Source organism: Mustela erminea, chromosome 7, assembly GCF_009829155.1.
Source record: "Mustela erminea isolate mMusErm1 chromosome 7, mMusErm1.Pri, whole genome shotgun sequence".
In the NCBI taxonomy this organism is placed as follows: Eukaryota; Metazoa; Chordata; class Mammalia; order Carnivora; family Mustelidae; genus Mustela; species Mustela erminea.
In genome coordinates this window covers 117,772,800-117,796,966 of record NC_045620.1, presented here as the reverse complement: position 1 = coordinate 117,796,966, position 24,167 = coordinate 117,772,800, and the positions used below count along the sequence as shown (strand labels likewise).

Here is a 24,167-nt window from a genome sequence, read left to right as displayed (position 1 = left end):
GGTACCTGGGTTAGGAGTGACAAGTAACAAAGTTTCAAACCAGAGCTCTGGAGCCCAAGTAATTAATCACACAACTGGAGCCGAGGCTAAATGTTTTATTTCAAGGAGGGAAGTCCCTAGGGAAGAACCGTTGAGGACCAGGTGGTGGACAGACGTGGAAGAGAATAATTGACTGGGAGATGATCACTTCAAAATTGGACTTCTGAGCAGTGCGTAGTTTGGGGGAGATGATTTAAAAAAAAAAATAAGCTGGTGGCAATTTCATCTTAAATCTCAACTCTGATTGTTTTACTCCCCATTCCAGAACTTTCACTATCTTTTTGCTACCAAATAAGCCTAAACCCCTTGGCCAAATTTCAAAGTATTTTTGCACTGGCCTCCCTGTTTTTCCTGCCTTACTTCTTCTGTTCTATGTGCAAGATAGTTTCAGCTATATTAAATTACTGTCTCTTAATGAGATTTGCCTTTGCTCCTATCATTCCTTCTACTTCAGATAACTTCCCCCATTTAACTACATCCAATTCTTCAAACCTTAAAGTTGGTCATTTAAACATAAAACGATTTCAGATTTCAGGCTTCTCCAAACTATCATCATGCTTTGTACAGGCCTCTCTAATGGGATTTTTCCTGTTTGCACATGTTATTAGCCTGGGGCCAGGGACCGTATTTTGCTCTTTGTTGTCCTCTCAGCCCCTGACTACATTCCTTTCTCAGTGTGGTATTCAAAAAATATTGAATGAGGAGTGCCTGGGTGGCTAACTCATGAAGTGTCTTCAGCTAGGTCATGATCTAGGGTCATGGGATTGAGTCCCACATTGGGCTCCCTGCTGACTGGGAAGCCTGCTTCTCCCTCTCCCCCTCCCCCTGCTTGTGTTCCCTTTCTCGCTGTCTCTCTGTCAAATAAATAAATAAAACCTTTTAAAAATAATATTGAATGAAAAAAAATGTATATATTGAATGAATGGCCGAAGACCAGAACCTATTAAAAAAAAACAAACTTATCAGACCAATTGATTTTATTTCAGTTGAGCTATGAGGGAGCAAGGCCATTGCAAGGGCACATCGGTACACTTGATTCTGCATGTCACCTCCAAGTGTATTTGCATTATGGGTTTCTAAAGCACCTTGTTCTCCTGGGCCAGAGTTTTATAGCCTTGGAGACCAGGATGCATCTTTTGTTTTAAGGACTATGATGTGGAGAATTGACCAAAGTCACAGTAGAGCTAAAGGAACTAAAATGCTTTTGTCACTCTAGACAAACAGCTGGGCTTATTTTTGCCCCCTCTGCCTCTGCAGGATGGAGCTGCAAAGGTGACCTGCATGGCTTGGTCCCAGAACAATGCCAAGTTTGCGGTCTGCACAGTAGACCGAGTGGTGTTGCTATACGATGACATGGGGAGCGGAGAGAGAAATTCTCCACCAAACCAGCTAATTTGAAGGTGAAGGGAGTACTCTGTGTGTCAACCTGTTCATGGGGTCTTAGGAATCTGGAAAACTTCCTAACTAACTTCCCCAGCCATCTGCCTAGGAAATGGCCTGCCCCATCTTTTCTCAGGATAAATCCCTCACGCTCAATACAGTCACACAAACACCTTTTCTTCTCTTTTCTCTCCCATGTGTGCTCATGACTTTTTTTTTCTTTTCCTTTTTTATCTCTTAGTATGGCAGGAAGAGCTATATGGTGAAGGGCATGGCTTTTTCCTCCCGATTCCACTAAAATTGCCATAGGACAGACCGACAGCATCATCTCTGTGTACAAGATTGGCGAAGATTGGTGAGGATAGAGACTGGGAGGTAGGGGTGACCTGGAAAAGAAGGGGAAGGCAGGAAGAAATGTCTCACTGGGGAAAGGAGAGTAGAGAAGATGATGGTCCAGGCTGGGACGTGGAGAGCAAAGGCCTTCCCGAGTCTGTTGCTGCTTCCCTATCTGTGCCTGCCTCGTGTTGTGAGATCCCATCCCTGGGGGAATCAGCCTAAGGTCAGCATGAGGTCCTGTGATGGGAGCCCTTGGTGACACAGCATCTTTGTTCCTGTTCTAAAACTGCTCGGGCTCCATTTTATGCCTCCTTTCAAGGCTCTTATGGAAGGGTAGGCAACATTAGGGGGAGCAGGGAACGTATCTGGTCTTTCTTCCCTTCCCCCAGCATCACGTGTGGCACTTTCTTTATGAAAGTGTTTTTAATGTGTTTTGCCTCCTTTTATTTGGCAGGGGTGACAAGAAAGTCATCTGTAAGAAATTCATCCAGACGGTAAAGTTCAGACCTGTCTTGGAGAGATTTGGATGAGCAAACATATATCAATATAGCTACCTGTAAATGTAACCGGAAGTTGCATTTTTAACTTGTCCATCTGACCTTTCCAGCTGAGAGGATGGAGGATGGTGCTGCGTGGCTGCCCCTCCTCCTTGCTTTCCTCCGTGAGCCCGGCTGTGTCCTCTTCTCTGCTGTAGGCGACTGGGGCGGTGGCATGTGGCGGGGGTTCAGTTTGTTATAAATGCGCTGGGCGACATGGACAGGGTTATCCTTTTCATGATTTCCTCCTTGCAGAGTGCTGTCACCTGTCTGCAGTGGCCAGCAGAGCGGCACATCATTGTTTTTGGACTGGCTGAAGGGAAGGTAAAGGAGGAAGAGAAACACAGGAGAGGTTGTGGTTGGGGATAATGGTTCTGGAGAGAGAAATACAGTTAAATGTCTCCCTTAGGGTCAAGTTATATATTGGGGGAGAAAATGGAAGGACCGGTTTTTTGTTATTTCTTTTTCTTTCCTTAGGATCTGGGTGGGATTGAAAGGAACCGAAGCAGACTTGTATCCATTTTCCCATTTTCAGGTTTCTTTAGCAAACACTAAAACTAATAAATCATCTCCCATCTATGGGACAGATTCTTACGTGGTATCACTGACAACAAAGTGAGTAAGGAAGAGCAGCATCCCAAGCTTAGAGACGTAGGAAGAAGCGATGGGGATGTCGGGACTGGGAGACTATAATATGGAAGATGGGGAGGACTGGTAGCAGGGAGCCCAGGTTTGACATAGAAGTGTGATTTCTTGGTGAGACAGAGTAATCTCTTTCTTCCTCTTCCTCTTCCTTTTAATTCACTCCCTTTTTAGTTCCTCTGGGAAAGGAATTCTCTCTGGTCATGCAGATGGCACCATTGTTAGGTATTTCTTCGAAGATGAAGGCTCTGGAGAGTCTCGGGTAGGACTAAAGGATGCTGTGAGATGGGGGTAAAGGAACCCAAGATCCCTCCTAGGGGAGGTTGAACATTAAGATTGAGGTGGTTGGCGGGGGGCACATTTAGATGCAGCCACAGAGAAGATTTTTATTCGGGAGGCCACAGCTTAATATTTGTGGGCAATGAGGAATCGAGGGGATAGGATTCTGAGAGTAAGGGAAAGTGAAAATTATTATCTATGTAAAAAGTGTATTTATGTGTATAAATCATTTAAAAAAGTCATTCTCAAGAATGAAAAGGGAAAGAGTGGGGGATAAAAGGAATGTTTATGTTTTACTTTATGTAATTCTCTATTGTTTGAATAACTTTCCTTAAGAATTACTCTTAGAGGGGTGCCTGGCTGGCTCAGTTGGTGGATCATGTGACTCATGATCTCAGGGTTGTCAGTTTGAGTACCATATTAGGTGTAGAGATGCCTTAAATAACTAAAATTTAAAAAAAAAGAAAGAAAGAAAGAAAGAAAGAAACCCCTTTCTGCCTGGATGACTTTCTCCAAACTAGGAAAAATCCGGCCTTAGCCTAAAGCACTCCTCCTGAAACTAGAGAATCTCTTCTTCCCTTTTGACTCCAACCTAAAAATATGACATTAAAGGCAGGAAAGAGAAATTCGTACTTTATTGGAAGCCAAAAGAGATTAAGAAAAAAAATTACTCATGTAATAATTAAATTTATTTCTTCTGTAAAGAAAGAGTTGTATGCTCCATGTGGACCTACCCAGTGTTAGATAATGTAGGATATGTCCCTTTGGGGGCCTTATAGGTCTTTACTAAAGACCTCAACATACAAGCCTTTTGAGGTTTCCTCTTGCGGACAATGTCAGACGTGTGTGTGTATGTCATACATACGTGTGTAAGAGTATAAAACCCAAAGACAGTTTGTGAAGTTCTCTAGATTAGGATGTGTTGGGGTGGGAAAATGTTGGAAGATTTATATAGGGTATAAATTTTTCCTAGAAAGGAAGAACCTCTGGCTGAGGCTGTCAGAGTCAGAGCGATTGGAACCCTTTACTTCTGTCTTAGGGGAAGTAGGTTAGCCACCCATGCCCGCCCTATGCCTTGGCTTGGGCAACCAACAGCATCGTGGCTGCAGGCTGTGATCGCAGAATTGTAGCCTATGGATAGGAAGGCCACGTGCTACAAACTTTTGATTACAGCCGTGACCCTCAGGAGCGGGAGTTCACCACAGCTGCTGCAAGCCCTGGGGGCCAGTCTGTTGTGTTGGGACGTTATGACAGGTGGGTCCCTTTCCATGTGCATCTTCTGCCTACTTTCCCTGTGTACACCTTGCTCTAGCCCACTTATTTTCAACCAGAGTGGGAGAACAGTTGGAAAGCATGTGTAGGTTGAAAGAGATCCTCAGGTTTTAATTCACTCACTTCCCTTTTCCTGCTCCCACCATCTGTTGGGACTCTGGCAGTTCCACAGTACACCAGGATTTTGTGTCTCTGTGCCTCTGCCTGGGACTCCACAGTGGAATTCCTTTCCACTCTCTTTGTATTACCATTGCCTCTTTTCAGACCACTGGCTCAGTGTTTGTCGCATGATATTACACTTTGGTGTTTATAGTTAACTGGCTAAACTGAAATGCCCATGAGAAGAAGGCCTATTCATTTTTGGTTTTTTTTTTTTGAAATCTCCAGTGGCTAAATTAGCATCCAGTACATAATGTATGCTTAAGTGTTTGGTGAAGGAAGGAAGGAAGGAAGGGATGGATGATGGAAGGGTGAATTAATAAATAAAATAAATAAATGGCCCCGGTCCCCTCACATCAGCTTTATTAGTCCTGTCCTTTTATCCCCTTCGATGTCATCTGGGTCTCTTCCTTCCGTTTTCTGTTTCTTTTTCCTTCTTTCTCCCTTGCTAACAGCTCATTTTTCTCACCAGGCATGATCTCCTTTTGTTTTCTCCACTCCTATTGCTCTCACCCCATTTTACTTTTGGCTTGATTTTCCCACCTTCCTTCCTTTGAACCTTTGTGTCCTCTCCTATGAGATTCCCTAGCATGTGTGTTCTCTCTCACTTCCTCTCTTCTCTACTACAGCGAGACTCATTGCCTTCTGTTACGCACCCATTTCCACCCTTTTGCTCAGTCTCCATCTCTTCTGAAATCCACCTCCTTAATTTCAGACTTCGGGTACTCAACTGGAGTACTGACTTGGCCTGGAAACGGGATGGCTCTCGACTCTGTGCAGTGCGTTTTACTAGTAATCCCTTTCCGCCTGGGTGACATTCTCCAAACTAGGAAAAATCTGGCCTTAGCCTAAAGCACTCTCCCTGAAACTAGAGACTCTCCTCTTCCCTTTTGACTCCAACCTAAAAATGTGACATTAACGGCAGGAAAGAGAAATTCACACTTTATGGGAAGCCAAAAGAGACAAAGAATTCTGTAGGCGGGGCTGATTTCTCCCTTTCCTCCCATCACTATCCTGGCGTCCTGTGAGTGCCACCTCTTTCCATCTGGTACTTCCCAAAACTGCCAGCCCTTTTACTGCCAACTCTTTCCTAGATTCTAGAACTTGGGTTTCAAGGGTGTCTCCAGATATCCTTCCGAAGCCTGTTACCTTTTATGTTGTCGCTTTCCCTTCTAGGGCACACTCTGGTGGAGTGAAACAGTTTGACTGCTGCCTCCGGAGAAGCATTTACAAGAATAAGTTTGAGTTGACGTATGTGGAACCTAGCCAGGTAAGCAGCTGATAGCCTACTGCACCAAAATCTCCTTCTGGACACTGCCACAGTGCCAAATTTAACCCCTGGCAGAGCTGTTCTGGAGAACAGAGTGTATCAGGCAACTCTTTGGCAACTTTCCTGCTATAGCCCTTCCAGCTTATTGTAAGAAAAGATTTAAACACCAAATTGAAGGGGTACAGAGATCGCCACTTCCATCTTCCTGATTTAAAACTTTACTACCTGGGGCGCCGGGATAGCTCAGTCTTAAGTGTCGGACTCTTGATTTCAGCTCATGTCATGATCTCAGGCTTGTGAGATCAAGCACCCCGAGGGGCTCCACGCTGGGTATGGAGTCTGTTGAAGATTCTCTCTTTCCCGCTCCCTCTGCCCCACCCGTGTCTCCATCCCTCTCTAAAACAAAACAAAACAGAAAAAGCTTTATTACCTGTATGTTGTTAACTGGGGAGTTTAGGATTACGCAGGTGCATGACATTGCTTTAGGACCTCTGAACTCACCGTGTATGACATTGCAAGGTAATTTCTTAGTTCCTGAGCCCACTTTTCTGTTTTCTCTCCCTCTGTCCTCTTTTCCTTCCATTTATTATTCATTGGTTCCTTCATTCTTTTCCTCTTTTTAAAAATTTGTTCACTTATTTGACAGAGTGTCCGCACAGAAGCAGGGGAACGCCAGAGGGAGAGGGAGCACTCGGACGTGGGGCTGAATATGGGGCCTGATCCCAAGACACCAAGATCATGAACCGAAGGCAGATGCTTAATCAGCGGAGCTACCCAGGCGCCCCCTCTTTTTTTTTTTAAGATTTTATTTTTAAATAACTGTACACCCCACATGGGGCTCAAACCCACAACTGAGATCAAGAGTTGCATGCTCCTCTGACTGAGCATGCCAGGCACCCCAGTTCTTTCATTTTCTGTCCATTCTCTATACATGAGCACTGTTAGGACCGAGAATACAAAGATAATTGTCTGTATTCTGTTGTTCCTTAATCAGGATTTTAGCAAAGAGGTATATGAAATGACAGTATGATCAGTATACACAACGATTGATTTTCACAAGAGGTACTGGAAGGTAAGGAGAGTGATTAGTTTTACCCCGTATGTATTATATATTAGCATTGAAGGAGATAATCTCTGCAAACATTTTGTATATCGTAAAGCACTGTGTGAATGGGAGGTGTCATTTTTACCAACAATAGCCTAGGCTAGGTGAGGAAACAAGAGACTACCTTTGTTTAACCCTGTAGAGGTGGGCATGGAAGGTTCACCCCTCTTTGGGGTTGAGGGAAGCCTCAGGGAGCTCAGACTTGTACCTTACCAAGGTGATTGTGAAGAACCTGTCATCGGGGACCCGGGTGGTACTCAAGTCATACTATGGCTACGAGGTGGAAGAGGTGAAAATCCTCGGAAAGGAACGTTACCTGGTGGCCCACATGTCAGACACGCTGCTACTGGGGGACCTGAACACTAATCGCCATAGTGAGGTAGGAACCCCAGGCAAAAGGGCAGGGAATGGAGCATCGTGAACTGCTACTTCCGGGGAGCCCGGGTCCCTAAGGGTGAAGATCTCTAAGGAAAAGCTCTAAGATGCTGGCGTTGGGGACCTGGTGGACCTGGGAGTGAGACCCTGGAGATTTAGAATCCTGGAATGGGAATTCCCACTGTTGGACTGTTTTTACAGCATCTCTCAGAAGCCTAGAAGCCTAGGGCAGAATGTGACACAGCACCCCACTTGTGGAACATCAGGGCCTTCCTACACTCCTTCTCCCTGCCCCCTACCCCGCCCTTCTGTCAGCGTTGTCTTGGATACTTACCCACATTGTTCTTATGTCCTCTCCCTCTTTTACGGGTGGCTTGGCAGGGATCTGGTGGCAATGAGAAGTATTTCTTTGAAAATGAAAATGTGAGTAGAGCTTGATTGACTGACCATCACCATCTCAGTAAACCTCCTAGCTAAGAGAGAGCAGAGAAAGAAAGGAGGGCGAGATAGGCAGAGGAACAGAATAAAGAGAAAAGTGGGGGTCACTTTGCACTGACGAGACATCTCCCTCTACTACTGTTGACCGTGCAGACTTCCTCATGCAAACTTCCCACCACGTGACAGTCACTTCATCCCCAGGTGTGCATGATCTTCAATGCTGGAGAGCTAACCCCGGTGGAATATGGGCGTCATGATACCCTGGGTTCTGTGCGTACTGAATTCATGAACCCCCACCTCATCAGGTAACCCCACAAGGTTCTCTAAATTTTTGAAACCCAAAAGAAGTCCCTTCTAACCTCTAACTCCTGTATCCTCAAGATTAATCTAAAAACTTCATCCCCTATGGTACTTTGGGCCCTTGCTCAACATCCCGATGACCCAAATCCATTCTGCCTTACCTCACCCTTCGTGTTTCAGTGTCCGTATTAATGAGCGGCGTCAACGAGGGATGGAAGACAATAAGAAATTGGCTTATCTTGTCGATGTTAAGACTATTGCTATCGGTAAGCCTCTTATAATTCTGATAACAAAACAGATGTTTATAGTATGCTTCCATATCACAGGGGTGCCTAGACTGGAGAATGCAGGAATCTGAGAGACACCAGGTAAATGTATGGCCGTGCTCTCACAGAGGATGTGGGAAGTGTTCTAATCCACGTGTGTGAGTCTGCATCTAGCTGTAGAGATACAGATATACTGTTACGCATATCAGCTTGTCCTTGTAATTATTCATGTTCTTTAGGCATGTATCTTAGAGCTAGGAATTGTGAACTGTAGAGCAGAACCATTAGTAAATTTATGAATTTTCCTGTTTAGACTTAGGACATAGGATAATGGACTGTTCGAACCGGAAGGGGACTTATTTTCTGTAGAGTTTGACATTGGTAGCCACTGATGACAAAATTTATTTGAATTTCACAGGTGTTCACATAAATAAATACATCTTATTTTACATATTAATAAGTAACTCTGGGGACATCTGGGTGGCTCAGTCAGTTAAGAGCCTGCCTCCGGCTCAGGTCATGATCCCAGAGTCCTGGGATCAAGTCCCACATCAGGCTTCTTGCTCAGCAGGGAGCCTGCTTGTCCCTCTGCTTTCTGCTCTTCCTGCTTGTGCACTCACTCTCTCTGACAAATAAATAAGTAAAATCTTTAAAAAAAATTAACTGTATCATGAAATGTTTCAAGCATAGAAAAATGTATTTAGAGCAGCACAGTATTCCCTATGATGTATAGAGAATAACATATCCATATAGCGTCATTAAGAACAAGGGTCTAGAGTCAAACTTCCTCACTTCTGCAATTATACCTGTGCGATCTTAGGTCAGTTTCTTAACCTTTCTGTATCTCAATTTCCTCATCCACAAAATGGGGATAAAAATCGTACCTACCTTATATGAAAAGCACTTAGACTAATGTCTGGCAAATAATAAGCACTTAATAAATGTTAGCTATTAATAATGTTATTTTTACTTGTATACACATACCTAGTTTTTTTTTTTTAAGATTTTATTCATTTATTTGACAGACAGAGATCACAAGTAGGCAGAAAGGTAGGCAGAGAGAGGAGGAAGCAGGTTCCCCGCTGAACAGAGAGCCCGATGCAGGGCTTGATCTCAGGACCCTGAGATCATGACCTGAGCCGAAGGCAGAGGCTTTAACCCACTGAGCCACCCAGATGCCCCTAGTTTGTGATTTTTGAGGTCTCGTTAAGAAGTTTCCCTGGGGTGGGGCGCCTGGGTGGCTCAGTGGGTTAAAGCCTCTGCCTTCGGCTCCGGTCATGGTCCCAGGGTCCTGGGATCAAGCCCCGCATCGGGCTCTCTGTTCAGCAGGGGGCCTGCTTCCCCCTCTCTCTCTGCCTGCCTCTCTGCCTACTTGTGATCTCTGTCTGTCAAATAAATAAAAAAATAAAATCTTTTTAAAAAAAAAGTTTCCCTGGGACACCTGAATGACTGAGCCAGAGGAGCATGTGACTCTTGATCTCAGGATCATGAGTGTGAGCTCCAAGCTGGGTGTAGTTAAAGAAAGAAAGAAAGAAAATTTTTTAAAAAGAAAAAGTTTCCTACTCCCTCCAATATTTTAATATTTTTAGATTTTGCTTGTCACCTGAATTAATTTTTGTGCATTATGTGGTTGTGGCTCATATTTTACTTTTTCCATGTTTAACTGTTTATTGGAAATTCGTTCTGTACTCACTGATTCATAATGTCACATCTTATAAATCAAGTTTCCAAATACATATGGGTCTGTTCTTAAGATATTTATACGTTTCACAACCGATTGTTGAGTTGTAATGGAAATGGTGTAGTGTGGCGGCCCATGTTCCAGCGGCAGTAATGAGCTGTGAGACTTTGGACAAGTCATCCCACTACACAGGGCTCATCTTCAATAGTATAAAAAATGACAGAGTTCTTCTCTTAACCTTTTTTCGTTAGTGACCCCTTTGAGTATCTAATTAAAATGATAGATCCTGGGACACCTGGGTTGCTCAGTTGGTTAGGCAACTGCCTTCAACTCCGGTTGTGATACTCGAGTCCCACTTTGGGCTACCTGCCTGGCAGGGAGTCTCCTTCTCCCTCTGACCCTCCCCCCTCTCATGCTCTGTCTCTCTCTCTCTTCTTCTCAAATAAATAAATAAAATCTTTTATAAAAAATCATAGATCCTTTCCCAGAAGAATATACATAAACATATAATTTTGTATATAATTTCAAGGTGTCCACAGAGATAGGGTCCCACAGCTCTAGTATTCTGTGATTCTACTTATAAATTGAGACATTGAAACATGGCTTTATCAAGTTGGCTTTTAATTAAAGGAAGTTTTATTTTTAAGTTGGTCTTCCCAGTTGTAGATATCAGCTGGCATTTGGTCTTGAGCTTCAGCACGGATCACGGCGGGATGTTGCGCATCGGTAACATATACAAATAAGAGCTGTGAATGCGCCGTGTTCAGGAGACTCCCTGAAAGCATCCTAGCCAGTTCTTAAGTGTGATCCTGTCTTACATTGTCTGCAAAATTCACACCAAACTAAAAGACTTATCCTCAGTACTCTCAGCCTGACTTTAATCAGAGGTTCCTTCTGTTTTGTCTTTGTGCCTTCTCCACTGTTTGCCCCTCAGGGCTCTTACAGCATTGACACTCAAAGTGCAGGGAACTCCTTGCATGTTGATCGAGGTCATTTCATCCATCAGCTTTCTCTTCGCGGTTGTGCTGGAACTGGGGCTCTTCCTTAAAGTGCTCAGTGCTGCCTTCCAGAGGATTTCTTGAGAAACTGATGCCCGTTGCTCTGATGTGTTCTGATCTGCTATGAGACAACTCCCAAGATCCCAGAGAGGAATCTCATTTTTTGATGGATCTGGACCTTTTGAGTTAGCTACAGAGTTAAACAAAATCTCTACAATTTTAGTAGAGATATAGTATTGTAAGCATCTTAGCAAAATTATGTCATATTCCTCATACTCGACACTGATGTAATAATATTCTTAAAGCCCAACATAATCATCAAAGACAAGACTTTTGCAGGCTTCCTTGTGTTCTGTATATGATTATATGGAATCTGTCCTCTTAACCCTGTCTTCTTTACTCTGTCATGGATCTGACTGATGGCTACAACACTGGCACCATCAGCCACAAGAGCCGTGTGGATTGGCTGGAACTTAATGAAACGGGGCCAAGCTTCTCTTCAGGGACTGGAAACTTCGTGTAAGAAGAGTTACTAAGGCCTTAGCAATTGAGTAGTCCCTAGAGGATCTGGTACTACCTGCTGCCAGGGATTGCGGGGGCAGGATGGGCATAATTTCTTGGTTCAGTATGCCATTAACATAGCAAAAGGCACAGAAGAATCAACATTGTGTCTGATAATCACAGCCCTTCTGTTACTGTAGCCCATACCTTAAGAAGATGGTATTGTGATGGCACCAAAGCCAAGAGGGAAATTTGGGAGCTGGTTTCTCTTTTACTGTTCACAAATCTGTGCCCTCGTGAGACTGCCTCACCCCTGCTTGCCTGGCTGACCTTTACCCACACCTGTTGCAGCATTCGTCAGCTACACGTACCCCACAGCATTACGGCTGGCTCGACAGTCTCCCCCAAACTCTATTGACTCTGATCTCAATATGGTATCACCAAAGAGCTCCACCTCAAGGGCAAAGAGACTGGTGATTTTTCATTTCATATTCATTGGATGTGAAAGCCACATCGCTGATTTCCAGACCATTTAATGTGCGTGGTGGCCTTACTTTTGTGATCCAGTCTGGCAACTCTGGCCCAGAGTTAAGCTCTAAGAACGAAAGTCTGACCTTCAGCTAACTTAAATTTCTGGGTGTAGCTCTGGGTTCACTTGGTCATCTCTTAAGGCCAGAGTCAGGATGTACCAAGTCAGCATAAACATAGAGCATTGCAGGCTGGTGAGCTTTGAAATTCAGCATCTGCCTGACTGGTGGGTCAGCTCACCACATTTCGTTAGAGAAATGGTTGATATCAGAAGCCACCCCATAGCCCCTTCTGATTGTGCTGTCCACCTCTTCCTTCCGCAGTTGCATCTATACGATATCGAAAGCTGCTCTAAGACGATGATCCTCAACTTCTGCTCCTGCGTGCAGTGGGTCCCAGGAGGTGATGTGCTGGTGGCTCAGAACCGAAACAGCCTGTGTGTGTGGTACAACATTGAGGCACCCGAGAGGGTCACCACATCCTCTCTTAGGGTACGTTGGTGCCAGGGGACCTGAGACATAGTGTCCCACCACTCAGTTAGGGCCCTGAGGAAGGTCCAAAGGTTATTTGGTTTTCTCTGGCTCACCACACATCATCTCTGTGTTAGAGTCTGCAAGTAAAGCTTACATCCTTCCCTACAGTGCGCGAGGACCCAGAACCGTCCTTGTTCAGATTCCTGACATTGTGTCCTGTCCTCTCTATTACAGTGGCCCTGGGAATTCACCAGGTCATAATGAGTTCTCTTGGGCTGGAAGAGCCCCCATAGTGGAGGCAGTTCTGTCAGTTCCTGGGTGAGGATTCTCTGTTGTAAGCTGTTCAGAGCCCTTTTTTTTAAATCAGACTGAAGATCAGTCACCTGTCCCACCAGCATCACGTACATTTCAGTGACCTTCCAGAATCTGGGAGGGAAAACAAGAGAGGCCCCTGTGCTAGGCTAGGATGACTGGTGTGGGTACAGAGCGAGCATGTGATAGTTCTTTTTGCCTTTTTTCTATATCTCTTCTTTCCCTCCTTTCTTTCCTCATTTTAGACTAATTAAGTTTGGCGCTTGGGGGTTGTTTTTCCTTTTTTAAACACATTTTTCACATTTTTGCTTTGGAGGTCATACATTTGACTCCTATAGTGGTTTCCCTTGGAAGTTTACCATACCCTTAAATTATTCTGAATAGTTTCAACTTATTTAGCATCTGACCCCTGGCAAGTGATACAAGGACCTGAACTTTGATTACCTCCCCTATGCCATTATTGCCCAGTATTTTTTTATCCCCAAAGTGAGACGTTATTCTTTTACACAGCTGGAATATGGTTACATTTGCCATCCTGGTGCCAGTTTCTCTGCTCACTCTTTTTGCATTGCTGACCTTTGCTCTGGAGTTTCCTCCTTGAGAGAAAGTGTTTCGAAGATGAACACTCCGTTTCTGAAAATTACCGAAATGGAATGATCTGGAAATGTTTTTATTTGGTGTGTTCTTGAAAGAACAGTTTGACAGTTTTTCTTAGTCTTTTGCAAATACTGTCGTCCCATTGACTGACCCTCTTAGTTCTGAGAAGTTTATTCACAGCTCCTTGTGTTGTCTTGTTTCTTTTTTTTTTTTTTAAGATTTTTATTTATTTGACAGAGAGAGATCACAAGTAGGCAGAGAGGCAGGCAGAGAGAGAGGAGGAAGCAGGCTCCCTGCTGAGCAGAGAGTCTGATGTGGGGCTGGATTCCAGGACCCTGAGATCATGACCTGAGCCGAAGGCAGAGGCTTTAACCTATTGAGCCACCCAGGCGCCCTTCAAACTCTCTTTCTCATCCTCAGAACTCTAATTAGTATGTGTTCCCTTTCTTGTCCTTTGTGCCTCTATAACCTCTTATTCTTCCTTCCTCCTTCTCGCTCTGTGCTACATTCTGGATAATTCCTTAAGAAACATCTTGCAAGGCGTGCCTGGGTGGCTTGGTCCTTAAGTATCTGCCTTTGGCTCAGGTCATGATCCTGGGGTCCTGGGATCGAGCCCCTGCATGGGGCTCCTTGCTCAGCAGGAAGCCTGCTTCTCCCTCTCCCACTCTCCCATCCCCTTGCCTGTTTCTGTCTCTCTCTGTCAAATAAATAAATACAATTTTTAAAAAATTATTGAAAAAAAAAGAAACATCTTACAAGTCAGGGGTTTACTTTCACCATTGTCTCATCTGCTATTGAAATCACCAACTGAGTTTTCTTACTTCAAATATTGAATTTTTCATACGGTTTTATTTGGTTCTTTCTCTAGTCTGCCTGGTCATTTTTTCTAGTATATTTGCTGCTGAAGTGAACACAACCTGGCCATTTTTTATAGTCTCTTGTCTCTTGCTTAATTTTTCATTCCATCTCTTAGGTCTTTAAACATTTTACATTTCTTTCATATTCCATAACTGGTTTCTTCCGTAATTGTTATTTTTAATATTGGAAATCCTTGGAGGGCCACAAATGCTGTAGTTCTTGTTATTGTTTACTCCTTTATGGTGGTTAACTTCTATTTTGGTACCTTTTTTTATTGGGGGGCTGACGTTACATTGGATATAATTTTTAGAATCTCAAGGGCCTAACATGGGCATGTTTTCCTCTAGAGATGATCAGTGTTTGCTTTTGCAGGAATCGGGCATACTAATGACTTTTGTTCCCTTTCCTGAAGAGAGGATCCCAGATTTCATGACTAACACATTCTCAGAATCGCCCCCTCATCCTGCTGGAGGACCCCTGCTTTATTCACCCGCTGTTGTGTTTGCATCAGGGCAACTGTACCCTTTCCGCTTGCTCCCCTGTTTTTTCCTGCTCGGGTTTTAGCTTACCGGCCTTTTCCTTTTTATGTTTTCCTTCCCTTTTCTGTTTTTCTCCTTTTCTTTCTCTTCTGCCTTCCTTCCTTTTCTTCCCTTCCTTCCCTCCTTACTGCCTTTTCTTCCCTCCCTCCTGCTTTTCCTTTCCTTTCCTCCCCGTGGGAGACTAGGAAGCAAGCCTAGTGATTTCTTCAGGTGACCTAAGCAACGAAGGTATGCAAAAGTACGGCCCAGGTTAAAGTTGTATTTTAACAGGACTCAAGCTGGAAGCAGAAGTGGTTGCCCACTTTGTCAGTTTACCTGCAGGCATTAGTGCGGGCACAGCTCTGAGTGTCCAGGAAGCTGAGGGCATTCGTGTAGAGAAGGGCTTCTTACCTGCTTGAAGGAAACTAAACACCAGGCAGACAAGGGCCACTGGGATTCCCTCAGCGTGTAAGCGCTAGGGTGGGGTAAGGCCGGGTCCGTTCTGCAGTGGAGTCGGTGGAGACACTAACCTGGAATTCGGGTGGGGTGGGGAGACTGAAATTTTTACAGGGTGATGGGGTAGGTCTGGAGCAGAGCAGGGGCAGAGGGGGAAGACGGAGGTGATGGTGACCGAAGGTGTGACAACTGTTGCCTACATGCTGGATGAGGGCCTGATCGAGTTTGGAACGGCCATTGATGACGGCAACTACACCTGGTGAGGGGCTGGGCTGACAGCCCCGGGAGGTGGTGGGAGAGGCTGGTTCTGAGGCTGGAGGAGCTGGGATGGGCCAGACAACTGGCCCCGCCACCCCTGCCCATCGCCAGTACTCCTCTGCGCCCTGCTGCGCCTGCACTGTTGCTTTCCTTCCTTCTCTCTTTAGGGCCACAGCCTTCTTGGAGACTCTGGAAATGACCCCAGAAACAGAGGCAATGTGGAAAACCTTGAGCAAACTGGCACTCGAGGCAAGGCAGCTCCACATCGCGGAGAGGTGAGGCAGACCAGAAGTGAGGTGCGGGCAGCTAGGAAGGATGGCCAGAGGCCATTTTCGGTGGTGGGGGGTGTGTGTGTGTGTGTGAGACACTCCTCCCAGTGCTGAGGCACCAGTCCCATGCCCTTACAACCAGTAATACCTTCCAGGTAGTTATTCCAAACATTCTTCCATCCCAGTTTATAAGATTTTTTTTTGCTTTTGCTTCCCCTATGTAGGTCCCCGTTCAGAGTTTTAACACCCATGCCCTCCAGTCCAGGTGTTGACGTGTATTTCCGAATGCAGCATAGGAGTGTAGTTAGTAGGACAGTCTTGGGATTTTAGACTCTTTCGAGTTTCCTGGCTCCATTTAACAGCTTGTATAACCGTGGGTTAAGTGAACCTTTCCAAACCTTGGTTTCTCAATTTCCTCTCTGTAAATGGGAGGAATGATAGCATTTACCTCTTGGGGTGGTAAAGAAGAATCATAGGGGCAGTGAAGAAAGTAGGAGAATTCTCAGTGCTCAGTAAATGTCAGCTGCTACTGTTTTGCCAGGAGTCCTCTTGGGTGCTTCCTTTCCCATGGTCCTACAGCTAGACGACCAGTTTGTCCTAGGGCCCGACCCAGCATCTTCAGAACACATCCTGAAGCTCTTACTGTCCAGCCCAGAACAGACCACACCTCTACCTGCAGTGTCACAAAAGCCTCTTAGTCTCACGGATCCTGTTCTTACACACCTACCATCCATTCATCCCACAATAGCTGAAATCATGTGTTATACCATAAATCAGATTGTGTCCCTTTTTTGCTCAAACCCTCCAGTAGCTTACTGTTCTACTTAATATAAGATCCACAGCCCATGGCATGTCCTAACTCCTTACAATATTTGGCCTCTGCCCCCTTCATCTTCCAGGTACCCACTTGCCCGTTAGTCTCCAGCCACACTGGCACCCCTTGGGCCCTTTGAGTATCTCAGACTCATTCCTGCCATGGCACCTTACATGTGCTCTTCCCTCTGCCTGGAATAATTTTTCCCCATCTTGCGCGACTGACTTTTTCTTGTACTTAGGTCTTGGCACAAATGTCATCTCCTCAGATAGGCCTTCTCTGAGTTCCAGCTGAACTAGCCCCCTCCGTTACGGTTTATATGTACTGTCACGCTATTCCATTTGACTCTTCTTTCTCTGGAATATCTTTGTTTGCGTACTAACTACTTGTGTCCCCCAGAAAGTAAGTTTCCTGAGAGTGAGGCCCTCATCCGCCCTATCCCCTGTGTCTCTAGGGGCAGAAATGGCGCGCGGCACTTCACCGAGGCTCAGTGTTGGGCTGCTGGGCCGGCGTGCCGGCGTGTCCACACTGATCCTTCAGTGATGCTGCTGTTACTATGATTGCTTCCGCCCTGTAGGTGCTTTTCTGCTTTGGGCCATAGAGCAAAAGCTCGATTCCTGCATGAGACCAGTGAGATTGCAGACCAAGTGTCTCGGGAATATGCAAGTATTATCCTGAATTATTCAGTCTCTCAAGCTGAGATTTCTCTTCATGCGCAGCCCCACGACCCCTGGCTTTCCAGCCATGGCTCGCGCACCTCCGTGAGGTGCCCTCCTTAAGAAATAATGCCTTGGAAGGGGCCTATGCAAATAAGGTGCCCTGGGGCTTAACCTCCTTCTGCTTTCATGATAAAACCACTGCTTGTGCATAGGTCAAGGGTGAGGCTTTCAGTCCCCCAGGGCTGGCATCATACCCGGGCTGAGGACAGCCTGCCGATCCCTGATGCTTCTCTCACTTCTTGGTGTCCCTCTCTCCTCTGCCCGGGTTCCCCTAGAGTGCCGTTGAGGAGGCTATAGATATGTAGCATGAGCTGCACCGTTGGGATGAGTGTATCGCTGTGGCTCAGGCCAAGGTACTAGCAGTTCTGTCTTCTCCATGGTGCTCGCAGCTCAGTTCCACCAATATCTGAAGCCTCTTCTTACCAACGAGGCTATAGGAGCTGGAACAGGGTTGGGCTGGGAGTTGGCACGTTGGTGACCGGGAGGCTTTCTGTTGTTACAGTGGGATTAGAGAAGCTTGGGAAGCAGCACAGGAAGGAGGGAGGTGACTTGTCTTGCCTCTCTTGCATGTCCAGGGCCACCCAGCCCTGGAGAAGCTGTGCCGGAGTTACTACCAGTGGCTGATGGACACATAGCAAGAGGAGCGAGCCAGTGAGCTACAGGAGAGCCAGGGGGATGGACTAGCAGCCATCAGCCTCTACCTCAAAGCCGGGCTCCCTGCCAAAGCTGCCCGACTGGTGCTGGCCCGGGAGGAACTGCTAGCTAACACCGAGCTGGTAAAAAACATCACTGCAGCCCTAATCAAGGGGGAGCTGTATGAAAGGGTATGGCTGGCTTCCCGTTCCTGTCCCTCCTCTCCAGGACTCAGTGCTCCCTCCTACCCAGGAGAGTCCTGGAGTGCATAGCCCCCCAGAACTGGTGGCTGAGTCTCCACCTTTGGGGGCTGCTACTTGATTCTTAGTGTAGTAGGGTTGTTGTTGTAATCACGTGGTATGTGTCAACAGGCAGGTGATCTCTTTGAGAAGATTCGAAACCCAGAGCGGGCCCTGGAGTGCTACTGTAAAGGCAGCGCATTCATGAAAGGTGTGGCCCCGGACAACCCAGCCTTCTCTGTTAGAGTCTTGCCCGAATAGTCCCCCTGCACCAATTTTGTGCACCTGTTCTGGTGGATCGGCTCAGTTCCCCATCCCTCCACTTGTCACCTATTTTCCACACCCCGATTTCCCGGAGTCCCATCCCTGGAAGGCTTAGCTGAGTGCCCTCTCTGTCCCTGGCAGCGGTGGAGCTGGCTCGGTTGGCATTCCCAGTGGAGGTGGTGAGACTGGAAGAGGCCTGGGGGGATCCCTTGGTGCAGCAGAAGCAGCTCGATGCAGCCATTAATCACTACATTGAAGCCAGGTAGAGGGGTGCAAAGGCGACTGGGTGTGAGGTCCAAAGTGATGGGGCAAGTAAGGGCACCGAGGCTCCAAGAGAGATGGCACCATGTAGGTTGGAGTAGGCTTGAGGTGTCTCCTACCTCTACCTGTCTTCCTCTTGCCTCATACGCACGGATGCCTTTCCCAGTTCTGCCAGGTGCTCCATTAAGGCAATTGAAGCTGCCCTGGAAGAAGGCCATTTATGTATTAGATCTACCGGACCGGAACACTGTCGGACCACCACATACTATCCCCGCGGGGCCCAACACTATGCGTCTCTGCAGGAGTATGAGGTGAGGAAAGTCCCTTGCTGGAGCTGGAGGCAACGTAGTACCGAATGAGAAGAGAACCCGGAACCGGAAGTGGGGGCCCCTCACCAAATCCTTCTTTCTGGGTCCAGCAGCACCAGCCACCCTGAGCGAGAAGAAAGCAGTTTACTTCCCTTATTTCATTCCAACATAACATAGAGCCCTCTCCCAGACCTATAAAGCGAGTCTCCAGCTCTCTTCCTGTGGAGCTGTTCCAATGTGGAATTGCCCTGTGTTGCAGAAGTACGGGGTCCTTTTCCGTCCTTTTAAACTGCCTGTTGTATTGTCCCCATTCTGGTTTTGGCTGGTTTTTTTTTTTTGTTTGTTTGTTTTGTTTTTGTTTTTGTTTTCAAAACAGTGGAGGGTGTGAGACACCATAGCCCTCTTTTCTTCTGTGTTGTGGACTAAGGACCCGTCCCCTCCCCGCCACCCCAGCTGAGGTTTGCTCTGCCCCCTGCAGGCCGCTCTAACGCTCTTGCTCTAATGCTCTTGCTCCCGGCCTTTTGTATCTGCTGTCTCGAGCACAGATTGCGGAGGAGCTCTACGTTAAGGGAGACCAAACAGAAGATGCAGTAGACATGTGCACTCGGGCCGGCAGCTGGGAGCAAGCCCACAAGGTAGAGAGCAGGGCGCGGTTCGTCCAAGGGCTCCACCTCTCTGGGGCCATCCCCACTTTCCTTGGGCTCTAATGTCCCCTCTTCACCGGCCTCCTTGAAAGCTGAGAAAGAGCACCAAAATAGAAAAGACTGGAGCGCTTGGATACCTAGCCACAGGGAAAGGCAAGGATGAAGAGGCCCTTGTTCCAAACCCGTAATTCCGAAGCGAGCAAAAGGGTTTGGGAGCTGGGGAGCCCCAAATGCCCCTCCCCAAGCTGTAGTCACAGCGGCAACTTTGTTCCCTGCCTGCGCCCAGAACCCGGTGGGTACGGCGGGAGCACGGGAGTGGGAACACGTGCCCCAGCACAGGGCGTCTCTGGCCTTTCTGCCTGAGCAGAATATAGTCCTGACTCTGCTCCTTATGGTCTTGGAATTCCAGGGACTGACCAGGAAAGCATCCGTACACAAACCCCTGTGGTTGTTGGGCAGGTTCAGAGTTGCTGGGAACACAGGTCACCCCCGAGTCGCGCTTCCCTGGCCACTCCGCAGCCCCCCTGCTTCCCTCGGAGGCGCGCCCGAGGCTACTGGGGCTCTGTGTGTCTGCACAGCTGGCGAAGAAGTGCATGAGGCCGGAAGACATGTCGGTGCTGTACATCAGCCAGGCTCAGGAGACGAAGAAGCAGGGCAAGTACCGGGAGGCGGAAAGGTGAGCCATGACCCCAGAGGAGGCGTGCAGGGAGAGGGGTACGTCTGAGGATGCGCGCCGTCTGCCTAGAGTGCAGTGATGCTGGAATCTGTGTCGAGGAGACCCCCGGTGTCTCTCCCCTCCCCAGGCTCTACGTGACAGTAGAAGAGCCTGATCTTGCCATCACCATGTTCAAAAAGCACAAGCTGGATGATGATATGATCCGCCTGGTAGGGAAGCACCACCCAGATCTCCTCAGTGACACACACCTACACCTGGGCAAGGTGAGCCCTTCTCCGGTCTCGGCCATCTCTTCCCCGAACAGGCCCCACGTCCCCCTCACCCCATCCTGACCCTCCTTTCCCCAGGAGCTGGAGGCTGAAGGCCGACTGCAGGAGGCCGAGTATCACTACCTCGAGGCTCAGGAGTGGAAGGCAACAGTGAACATGGACCGGTCCAATGGGCTTTGGGAGGAAGCCTACCGGGTAAGGAGTCCAGGTCACTCTGGGGATATGCCCGTGCCTCTTCCCCACTCTCAAGTGACACATTCTGAACTGGTCGTGGGTCTCTTTGAAAAATGTCCATACCAACAGGCAAAATTTCACATGCGGTAGGAGGGGTCTGTGGACTACCTGAAGTCCATCCTTGGACCCTGAGCAGGCTAACAGACCCCAAAACTGAGCCCTCTCCTTGTTCTAGTAGAAAGGCCTGACCCTTGTCAAAGCTGCAGTCCGGTCAGCGGGGGAAGGGAGCAGCCCTGTGGCCCTGCGTGGGAGGATTGCCAAATGGCTTTGCTTCACAGGTGGCCCAGGCTCACGGAGGAGCTGATGCCCACAAGCACATGGCCTATCTGTGGGCAAAGAGCCTGGGAGGAGCGTCCGCAGTGAGACTGCTCACTAAGCTCGGACTCCAGGCAGCTGCCGTGGACCACGCCGCCGACAACTGGTGAGGCCCCACAGCTTCTCTCCACTGCCCCTTTCGAGACAGAGACTCTACATAGACAAGGAAAATGGCTGTATAGCTGAGAAGTGTTTCTGAAAACGGAGGCAGGAGTGAAGAAATCCTTGGAAGAACGTGATGGAGAGGCAAGGAATGAATCAGTAGCTCTGCCCCTGTTCCCCGGGGGCTCAGAACAGTGTTTAGCTGTTCTAAGAAGATGGAAAGTGATCAGCTTTTTTTCTTCTTTTTTAAAAAGACCTTTTAAGTAATTACTATACCCAGTGTGCGACTTGAATTCAACCCAAGATCAAGGGTCATTCATTCTACAGACTGAGCCAGGCAGGTGTCCCAGAGAGAAGAGCTTTTAAAGCTAAGGTGCACTAAGCCAGTAATTGACTTCTGAGTAAGGGAAGTGGGCTTCTGTTAAATGCAAAAAGAGCTTTTCTTAAGCAAATGTTGTAAAGACCAGTAGTAATCCTGCATTGACTCAGATGGCTGAGGATAGTCTTACTGTTTTAGAGGGACAGTTTTTCTGCTAGTATAAATGTGGCTCAGGATGAAGTGGTGGAGAACCAGGAGCCCTCACTCCTGAGGCAGAGTAGTGCTGTGAGGCTCACTGCGGTCCCCTGCCTCGCGCCCATCCCATTCCTTTATACCCACTGGTCGCAGGAAGCACAGGCTATTCCAAGTGTCCCCTGACCCACGTCCTCCTTTACATGTCTGTGTGCTTCTGCATCACTTCACATGGATTGTCTTCTCAATCTGTCCTTTCCATCCCCTGGCCCTGTCTCTACCCTTTGGTTTTCTCTTGCCCCGTTCCCCCTCTTATAAAATGAAAGTACTGAGTAGGCAGACCTTACCTACACCTTCCATTTCAGCTCATTTGAATTTGCTTTTGAACTCTCCCGGCTGGCCCTCAAGCACAAAACCCCTAAGATTCATCTCCGATATAAATACAGCAATACAGATCAGCTCAACAACCCAAAAGAGTTAGCTTTTTCCAACTTAGACATTCCCAACTACTCAAGCCCATAGTTTCCTAAAGCAGTGCTATTGTCATAACCACTTCAGTCAGACAGCCTGTGTTATTGTTCAAAAAGACAATAGCAGGTAAGAGAAACTCCTACAGAAAAACATCTCTAGCCAGGAGTCCAAGAGCTCCAAAATAGGAACCAGAGTTCAAGCCAAGGGGGAAATCTAAATGGTTGCTTAAGAGAACCTCACACAGTCACATTAAAGAGAAACTCACACCCAGAAGCAAAACCACCATAACTTCATAAGGGAGAGAAACCCCTGTAATTCCTCTGAAAGGAGCCACCACAGTCCCTCTGAGAGGAGCCTTAGAAGTTGATCTCTAAAGAGCCATCACAGTCTGTCTAAGCAGAGCCACCGAAGCTGCCTTCAGAGAGCCGTCACTTTCCCTCTGAGAGGAGCTACTAAATTTTTCCTAGGATGACACATCTCAGGCCCTCTAAGCGGAACCAATGAAGCCTTCTTCAGAAGAGCCATCACAGTCCCTCTGATAGGAGCCATCGAAGTCTTCCTTGGAAGAGCCATACAGTAACTCTGAGTGTAGCCATCGAAGTCTTCCTCGGAAGAGCCATCACAGTCCCTCTGAGAGGAGCCATCGAAGTCTTCTGCGGCAGAGACATCACAGTCGTTCTAAGAGGAGCCACTGAAGCCTTCTTCAGAAGAGCCACCACAGTCCCTCTGAGAGGAGCCATCAAAGTGCTTCTTAGAGGAGCCATCACAGTCCCTCTGAAAGGAGCCGTCAGAGTCCCTGTGAAAGGAGATGTTGCAGTCCTTGTGAGAGGAGATGTCACACGCCCTGTGAGAGCAGATGTCACAGTCCCCTTGAAAGGAGCAGTCGCAGTCTCTTTCAGGAAACTCATCACAGTCCTTTCGAGGTGAGAGGATATAGCCCTTTTGAGGGAAGACAGCACAGGCCCTCTGAGAGAAGCCATTGAAGTCTTCCTTGGAAGAAACATCACAGTCCCTCTAAGGGGAGCTATTGAAGCCTTCCTCAGAGGAGACATCACCGTCCCTCTGAGAGGAGCCACCAAAACCTTTCACAGAAGAGCCATCACAGCCTCTCTGAGAGTAGCCATCGAAGTCCTTCTCTAAAGAGTCCTCCGAGTCCCTCTGAGAGGAGCCCCTGACGTCGTTCTCAGAAGAGACATCACAGTCTCTCTGAGCGGAGCCACCGAAGTGTTCCTCAGAAGAGCCATCGCAATCCCTCTGAGAGGAGCCATCGAAGTCCTTTAAAGAGCCTTCAGAGTTTCTGTGAGAGGAGCCACTGAAGTCTTCCTCACAGTTGCTCTAAGAAGAGCCACCGAAGCCTTCTTCAGAAGAGACATCACAGTCCCTCTGAGAGGAGCCACCAAAGTCTTTCTCAGAAGATCCATCACAGTCCCTCTGAGAGGAGCAATGGAAATCTTCCTCGGAGGAGATATCACAGTCCCTAGAAGAGGAGCCACTGAAGCCTTCTTCAGAGAAGACATAACAGTCCCTCTGAGAGGAGTCATTGAAGTCTTCCTCGGAAGAGACATCACAGTCCCTTGAAGAGGAGCCACCGAAGCCTACTTCAGAAGACACATCACAGTCCCTTTAAGGGGAACCACCAAAGCCTTTTTCACAAGAGCCATCACAGTCCTTCTGAGAGGAGCCATCGAAGTCTTCCTCGGATGAGACATCACAGACCCTCTAAGGGGAGCCACCGAAGCCTTCTTCCGAAAAGCCCTTACAGTTCTTCTGAGAGGTGTCACCAAAATCTTCCTCAGAAGAGCCATCACAGTCTATCTGAGAGTAGCCATGAAGTCCTTCTCCAAAGAGCCATCAGAGTCCC

At 47.4% G+C, this 24,167-nt stretch overlaps 1 protein-coding gene across 1 annotated transcript; it reads left to right on the top strand.

Moving 5' to 3' along the window:
• Window positions 1–1,296: 1,296 nt before the first annotated feature.
• LOC116596411 (intraflagellar transport protein 172 homolog) lies at window positions 1,297–23,908 on the top strand. Its single transcript, XM_032353712.1, is given in 35 exon segments — window positions 1,297–1,387; window positions 1,390–1,439; window positions 1,661–1,702; window positions 1,704–1,774; window positions 2,210–2,249; window positions 2,547–2,615; window positions 2,827–2,906; window positions 3,108–3,195; window positions 4,252–4,466; window positions 5,359–5,424; window positions 5,820–5,913; window positions 7,236–7,396; window positions 7,762–7,816; window positions 8,033–8,136; window positions 8,312–8,397; window positions 11,484–11,561; window positions 11,564–11,595; window positions 12,429–12,596; window positions 15,434–15,466; window positions 15,469–15,578; window positions 15,745–15,852; window positions 17,238–17,421; window positions 17,655–17,732; window positions 17,955–18,203; window positions 18,384–18,462; window positions 18,657–18,777; window positions 18,952–18,978; window positions 18,980–19,028; window positions 19,031–19,087; window positions 19,630–19,719; window positions 20,307–20,404; window positions 20,532–20,667; window positions 20,752–20,868; window positions 21,186–21,328; window positions 22,201–23,908. Coding segments are annotated over 35 exon segments (3,402 nt in total). The 5' UTR covers window positions 1,297–1,320; the 3' UTR covers window positions 22,358–23,908.
• Window positions 23,909–24,167: the final 259 nt, after the last annotated feature.